This window comes from Caenorhabditis elegans, chromosome I, assembly GCF_000002985.6.
Source record: "Caenorhabditis elegans chromosome I".
Lineage (NCBI taxonomy): Eukaryota > Metazoa > Nematoda > Chromadorea > Rhabditida > Rhabditidae > Caenorhabditis > Caenorhabditis elegans.
Window position 1 is genome coordinate 13,889,313 of NC_003279.8, and position 8,279 is coordinate 13,897,591.

General features: G+C 35.9%; 2 pseudogenes across 2 annotated transcripts; one reads left to right on the top strand and one right to left on the bottom strand.

Annotated features, from left to right (window-relative positions):
* Nucleotides 1-1,029: 1,029 nt before the first annotated feature.
* Nucleotides 1,030-2,094, bottom strand: Y71A12B.2 (annotated as a pseudogene). The gene is made up of 3 exons: nt 1,972-2,094; nt 1,260-1,923; nt 1,030-1,195 (listed from the first exon to the last, which is right to left on the bottom strand). Coding segments are annotated over exons 1-3 (953 nt in total).
* Nucleotides 2,095-3,820: 1,726 nt separating this feature from the next.
* Y71A12B.3 lies at nt 3,821-4,937 on the top strand (annotated as a pseudogene). Its single transcript has 4 exons — nt 3,821-3,852; nt 3,905-3,995; nt 4,044-4,707; nt 4,772-4,937. Coding segments are annotated over exons 1-4 (953 nt in total).
* The last annotated feature ends 3,342 nt before the right edge of the window (nt 4,938-8,279 follow it).

Sequence of the window (8,279 nt, forward strand, 5' to 3'; positions counted from 1 at the left end):
CATTGACTACCTTTTGCTCATTGACTACCTTTGCTCATTGACTACCTTTTGCTCATTGACTACCTTTGCTCATTGACTACCTTTTGCTCATTGACTACCTTTGCTCATTGACTACCTTTCGGATCATTGACTTTGTCATAAAAAATTTTTCCACGGAGATATCAGCATCCGAAGTGAGAGTGCGTTTTTTGAGCTTAGGGGTTCTACTAAACCTCAGGTTTTCGTCTGCAATCGTGTGCAGAACATCCAAACTAGAAAAAACTATAAACATTGCATTTTTCTGATCAAATTTTGAAAAGTTTTCAAAAAAAAATTTTGGAAAATTTTATTACATAGAGGTAGTCAAAGAGCATTTGAAGGTAGTCAATGAGCATTTATACATCAGATCTCATCTCCATTTTTTCCGGAATTTCAGGAAATGAGAAAGAGCACGACCTTCTTAGACATCAAAAAGTAACATGTTATTGAAAATTCTGATTTTTCAGCGAAATTCTGATTTTTCAGCGTTCTAGACGACAAATAATACAGTAGACAGAATTCAAAATTTACAAATAATCGATAAAAATCATCGAAATGAGCTGAGTGGGAGAATTTGAAGTATAAGAGAAAAAGTGTATGCATCAAAGAATACGGTTTGTCAGTATAAGAGAAAATTTAGAAAATTGTATGAGTGGGAGCTTTTGAAGTACTGCGAATTCTCTTATACGGACAATGAGCACTTTGTCAGTATAAGAGACACGTAAGCATGCGAGCAATATTTTGTAAGCATAAGATCACGTAAGCATTAGAGCACGCGTAAGAGTTAGAGTGGTAAGAGTTAGAGAACGTACTATTAGGAGTATTTGCCGAAGAGTTCTGCGAAAAAAGGGGAAAATGTTTTTGTAAGCGAACGCTACATTTGATACGGTACTTGTTATCCCATTACTTCTTTTATTGCAAGTTTCTGTTTATTAGTGTTGTTGTTCGCAAAAAAACCAGTACATCAGCAACAATTTTTATTTGAACAAAAAAAGATAAAAATTAAACCAATTAAATGAGCATAACAGTTACTACTTCAACAGGCAAACAGGTGCCGGGGTTGCGCAGCACGTACACCAGCGGCCACTCGGGGCGGGTGAGCTCCGTTGCATGGCGTTGTCTGTACCAAGCGGCCACTGTAGTGCGCCGACGGGGTGGCCCGAACATCAAGTTGGCACTGAAAAAAGAACTGATTACGTGTTATTAGAAAAAAAAAAAGTGAAAAAAGTGAAAAAACTTACTCCTGCTGGTGGAGCCTAAGGATTCCTTGATCGACCGTTCCGTTGAGGGTCAGAATCTCGACTCGGCCCAATCGGGCGAAGATCTCGTTGACTTCATTCCGGTCGCGGGTCTCCCATCCCGGTGCGTGGCGGTTGAGGAAGGTGGAGAGGGGGAGGTGGAAGTTCATATTAGAGAGTTGAAAAAATATCGCTAAAAAAATCCGTGGAAACAATGATTTTCTGTTTTCCTGACACCATCTTATATAGTGCAATATGGCTCCCTGACTTGGGGGGATAAATCCAGCCTTATACACTGGTATTCAACTGCAGTTTTCTGTTTGTAGTTACTGTTGGAAATATTGATCTTCTTATTGGCAGTGAAATCTTTGAAACTGCACAAGTTGTGCTCGATTCTGACGAAAAGGAATAGTGTCTCGCTGTTCACATGTCTTTGACTGATTATTGTTCTTGATTTGCAGGTTTCGCAATTTCTCCTGATCAGGTTCGTTCGGAAATACTCATAGCTTCTTGACTCGAATGTAGCCGCTTTGGGAAGGCTCAGTGTGAAGTTGGTTTGGTATGGATCGGTGGTGGTGTTCTGTTTCCTACAAGACTTGCATAGAACCAATGTTTTCTCCTTGACACTGACAATGTTTTGTAGCGTTTCGTCTTCGCTGGTGAGGATCTGAAAAAATGAATAATCAATTTTAAAATGAATATTGAAAACGCTTACATTCAAAAGCTCTTCAAAAGCATCGTATCGAATATTGAAAAAAAAACGTAATATATAGAGGAGAAATAAGGAAGGGCGACCAACAGTCGCCCTGAATAAAACACAGAATGACTGGATGACCATCGCTAGGTATGTCATCTAACCCTGCACATTCCCCTGAGAAAGCTCCGCCCATTTTCAGGCAATGCACATCTCCACCCACATTTACTACGTCAAAACAATGACAATTGAATGACGAACTGTGTATTATGAAGAGGTCCTTACTAGCAATATTTGAAAAAAAGTTTCCGTTTCAAACACAGGTTATATAAATATAGTTTCAATATTTGACAATGAGATATAGATAATAAATTAGGTAAATTTAAAAAATGAAACTTACAGTTACAATAAAACAATATTTTCGCTTGAATTATTATGTTCTGGTGTTTTCTTTAAAAAATTTATTACGAAGATGTGTTAAAAACTGTACTGTTTCACATTTGCTATAATAGTAATACGTTGAAAAGTTCTTTGATAAATGCTTGCTATGTATTGCGGAAAAAAATTTTCGACCAAAAAACGAAACAATCGAATTTCTCCAAAAAACCAACAAAAAACAAACAAATTTTCTATTTTTTCCAATTTGTACCGCATCTGAGTTGATAATGCTGGAATTGGAAACAGGTTCTACTTGTTCCTGAAATAAAAAAAATTAGTTTGGTAGTGGTCCACTGATGGAAAATAAACTCGGTCTCTGAAAAAACTGACCGAAAAAAAATTTGCTGTTTTAATTTGTTTTTGTATTTCCGTATTCGAAATGAAATTCATAACGAAATTCATAAACGGACCTAGATATACCATCCCAGCCGCGCTACAGGGGTTTTTGTCTTGAATTCCAATTTCAACAGGCATATGACTGCACTTTTTTGCAAAAAAAAAATTTTGGAATTTTGGCAGAATTTTCATAAAAATGGATTGCTAATTTTTTTTTAGGATTATGGAGTACGATTCTGGGTCTAGAAATTCGATTTGGGCCCCGTTAGAGGCGATTTGGAGAATCGTACTCCATAATCCTAAAAAAAAATTAGCAATCCATTTTTATGAAAATTCTGCCAAAATTCCAAAATTTTTTTTTTGCAAAAAAGTGCAGTCATATGCCTGTTGAAATTGGAATTCAAGACAAAAACCCCTGTAGCGCGGCTGGGATGGTATATCTAGGTCCGTTTATGAATTTCGTTATGAATTTCATTTCGAATACGGAAATACAAAAACAAATTAAAACAGCAAATTTTTTTTCGGTCAGTTTTTTCAGAGACCGAGTTTATTTTCCATCAGTGGACCACTACCAAACTAATTTTTTTTATTTCAGGAACAAGTAGAACCTGTTTCCAATTCCAGCATTATCAACTCAGATGCGGTACAAATTGGAAAAAATAGAAAATTTGTTTGTTTTTTGTTGGTTTTTTGGAGAAATTCGATTGTTTCGTTTTTTGGTCGAAAATTTTTTTCCGCAATACATAGCAAGCATTTATCAAAGAACTTTTCAACGTATTACTATTATAGCAAATGTGAAACAGTACAGTTTTTAACACATCTTCGTAATAAATTTTTTAAAGAAAACACCAGAACATAATAATTCAAGCGAAAATATTGTTTTATTGTAACTGTAAGTTTCATTTTTTAAATTTACCTAATTTATTATCTATATCTCATTGTCAAATATTGAAACTATATTTATATAACCTGTGTTTGAAACGGAAACTTTTTTTCAAATATTGCTAGTAAGGACCTCTTCATAATACACAGTTCGTCATTCAATTGTCATTGTTTTGACGTAGTAAATGTGGGTGGAGATGTGCATTGCCTGAAAATGGGCGGAGCTTTCTCAGGGGAATGTGCAGGGTTAGATGACATACCTAGCGATGGTCATCCAGTCATTCTGTGTTTTATTCAGGGCGACTGTTGGTCGCCCTTCCTTATTTCTCCTCTATATATTACGTTTTTTTTTCAATATTCGATACGATGCTTTTGAAGAGCTTTTGAATGTAAGCGTTTTCAATATTCATTTTAAAATTGATTATTCATTTTTTCAGATCCTCACCAGCGAAGACGAAACGCTACAAAACATTGTCAGTGTCAAGGAGAAAACATTGGTTCTATGCAAGTCTTGTAGGAAACAGAACACCACCACCGATCCATACCAAACCAACTTCACACTGAGCCTTCCCAAAGCGGCTACATTCGAGTCAAGAAGCTATGAGTATTTCCGAACGAACCTGATCAGGAGAAATTGCGAAACCTGCAAATCAAGAACAATAATCAGTCAAAGACATGTGAACAGCGAGACACTATTCCTTTTCGTCAGAATCGAGCACAACTTGTGCAGTTTCAAAGATTTCACTGCCAATAAGAAGATCAATATTTCCAACAGTAACTACAAACAGAAAACTGCAGTTGAATACCAGTGTATAAGGCTGGATTTATCCCCCCAAGTCAGGGAGCCATATTGCACTATATAAGATGGTGTCAGGAAAACAGAAAATCATTGTTTCCACGGATTTTTTTAGCGATATTTTTTCAACTCTCTAATATGAACTTCCACCTCCCCCTCTCCACCTTCCTCAACCGCCACGCACCGGGATGGGAGACCCGCGACCGGAATGAAGTCAACGAGATCTTCGCCCGATTGGGCCGAGTCGAGATTCTGACCCTCAACGGAACGGTCGATCAAGGAATCCTTAGGCTCCACCAGCAGGAGTAAGTTTTTTCACTTTTTTCACTTTTTTTTTTTCTAATAACACGTAATCAGTTCTTTTTTCAGTGCCAACTTGATGTTCGGGCCACCCCGTCGGCGCACTACAGTGGCCGCTTGGTACAGACAACGCCATGCAACGGAGCTCACCCGCCCCGAGTGGCCGCTGGTGTACGTGCTGCGCAACCCCGGCACCTGTTTGCCTGTTGAAGTAGTAACTGTTATGCTCATTTAATTGGTTTAATTTTTATCTTTTTTTGTTCAAATAAAAATTGTTGCTGATGTACTGGTTTTTTTGCGAACAACAACACTAATAAACAGAAACTTGCAATAAAAGAAGTAATGGGATAACAAGTACCGTATCAAATGTAGTGATCGCGAATAAAAACATTTTCCCCTTTTTTCACAGAACTCTTCTTGTCTTGTCTTGTCTTGAATTCCAATTTCCACAGGTATATACAGGCACAAAAAAAGAAAAATAAAAATTTTGGATTTTTGGGGGAATTGATATGATAAAAAATTGCTAATTTTTTTTAAATATGAGAAGTAAATTTCTGGACCTAGATATTCCATCCCAGCCGCGCTACAGGGGTTTTTGTCTTGAATTCCAATTTCAACAGGTATATACAGGCACAAAAAAACAAAAATAAAAATTTTAGAATTTTGGGGCAATTGATATGGTAAAAAATTGCTAATTTTTTTTTATGACGATGGGTAAGTTTTTGGACCTGGAAATTAAATTTCAGCCGCGCTACAGGGGTTTTTGTCTTGAATTCATTTTTTTTACATACATATGACTGCACTTTTTTGCAAAAAAAAATTTTGGAATTTCGATGAACTCATCCCTCCCCCTCCCACTCCCACTCCCCCGCTCAAGCGTTTACCGACTGAACCAGGGAGGATGAGTGAAGCATAGCTCCTCGGTGTGTGTAAAAAGAATGCGCTCAGCTGGTGAGAGTTTCAGTTCCATCAGATATCATTGTCTGATTGAATGGAAAATGTTGAAGTGGTTTGTGAAGCAATATAGCAAGTATTTTTACAATCCTAGGAGTTTTAATAAAAGTTTATATTGATTGTTCTAAAATTTTATCGATCTCACCAAAACTTCAACGACTTTCGGACTTTATCGACTTTTTTTTAGAAAAAAACGTAGAATATTTATTACCAGCAGAAAATTCAAAAAAACTGGCAAAAACCTGAATACCCCCGCGGGGACTCGAACCTGTGGCTTTTTCTAATTTTTGCTCCAATGCTGAGCCTCTTACTCACTGCGCCATGCGTGCGCCTTTGTGCGGTGGCGCAGTCGGTAAGTGGGATGGCTTCGGAGCAAAAATGCGAAAAATGTCACAAGTTCGAGTATATTCAAGTTTTCGATAGCGCTGATTGGACTCAGAATTCTTGAAAACCTACGCCAAACTCGGTTTTTCAGAAAATTGCACGGGAAAAGTCGATACTTCCAGATATAAATTTATCCTTTTTTTGAATTTTTTGTTGAAATAAATATTATACGTTCATATTAAAAAAAATCTTCAACTAATTTTTTGTGTGCATATGACTGCACTTTTTTACAAAAAATTATTAGACGCACTATTAGACGCACTGTATTAAAAATGAAAAAAGTTTTTTTAAAACCCTGTTTTTTCAAATTAAGTCAAAAATGCTATTTTGAAAAAAAGCCCCTATAGTTATTGTTTTTTTGCGCGTAAAAACTGCAAAAATTCCATATTTCAAACATTTTCATACAATTCGCTAAAAAAGGTTTAAAAAATCCGAAAAAAAAATTTTTCCACAAAATTAACCAAATTTATTTTCCAGGTTATTCGTACGATGACTACATTGCCAAATTTTCAACGACCTGGCAATGTCGGATTCAGATAAAGCTTTTTTGAAGTTTTAAAATGATTTATTTTTATTTTTATTTTTAAATTTTTTTCTTTAGGCACATATATTAGGTCAGTCAATAAGTTTTGTCGTTTTTTCTCAATTTTGATTATTTCTTAGATATTTTTTTGTGGTTATATAGAAAACTGTTAGTAATGATAAGCCCAACAATATCAGGCATATCGGGCTACTTCCAGATATTTTAAATCTCAGAACTGTGACGACGAAAAAAAAATATTTTTTTCGATTTTTTTTATTTTTTGGCGAAATGTAAAACTTTATATGCCCTGATGTATTAGACAATTAGTTAAATAAAAATCTGCAGTTTAAGTCCCATGCGTTGCTTTTTGGTGGCGCTACATTCATACAAATGACCAAAAATGCTTGCAAAAATGACTTTTTAAACTTTGAAGGACGCTAACTTCCGCAACGTGCACGATACCAAAAAGTAATAAATTACAACATTAATGAGCACATCAATTACTACATTTTATTAGTTTACCATTTTTTCCTATCTTTACTCGCTGCTAAGTTACAGTAAGTTGAAACAAACTAAGTGCAAGTTTCAAAAAACACCCTTTTTTCCAGATTTTTGCCTGTATCTCCGAAACCAGTTGTTTAACAAAAATTTTGTCAACAAACGAAACATTTACCTTTTAATTTTACGCATTTTCGTAGTTGAAAATTTTGTCATCATATAAGTGTTGGCAAAGATATGAGACAATTAAGCGAGCTCGTCCAAGTTTGTGAAAATTTTCGAAAATCATCGTGAAAAATTTCGTTAAAAAAATTTTCAGAGAAAAAGGCCTAAACATTTTTGAATATGAATAAGTAACTTTTAGGGTCAAAAATCGTTATTAGAAATTCCTGCCAAAATTCCTGCCAGAACTTCTTGCCCTTTTTCTATAGGCCCTAAAAACTGTCATTTCGCACCTAAAACTCCCTCGTCTAATGACCGGGTTCTCCAACACATTACCTTCTCACTTTCGCCGTAAAAATGCTAAATGCGAACTCTTTTACTTATTCCTCATTTCTCATTTCTCACATTCTTCTTACTTTTTGTTCTTTTTTTGTGACTTCCAGATGTTCAACTTCTCCCTACCTCCAGTTCTATAACATTTTCATAGAAAAAGAAAAAGTATATGTATTTTTTGCTATTCCCCCCTCGCCTTGCTCCAGAGAGCTTCTGCTGACCGGAAATGGTCATTTTAGGGTGTGCACCTGGTCTGTCTCTCTCTTCTACACAACCCCTCCTCACCTCTATTACTTTTGAGAGGGTCCGTGCTCTGCCGACATCACATTCACCACCACCACTAAAGTTGGAAAAAATCACTTTTTTTTGGAGATTTATTATTCTTTTTATAGAAGCCTTTTTGTGGGCGGAGCCTACTTAGGGGCGGAGACTAAAATTCAAATTTTCCTGATAAAACTGTTTGGCGGGAATTCAATTTTCTGAGAATTTTTTTTTTTCAAAAAACTTTAGTGTTTCATACTTTTTTGTGGGCGGAGCCTAACAAGGGAAGTCGAAAAACTGAACCCCGGACTTTGACATGCCATAGTAATTTTTCGATAAAAGAGTGAAAATAATGATCTCTCCAAAAAATTTAGCTGCCCCGGTCCAGGTTCAGCAAAGTTATGACGTTTTGAAAGTGGCTAGACAACCTTTTTAAAAAAATTTTTAAAATTTCAAAAAAAA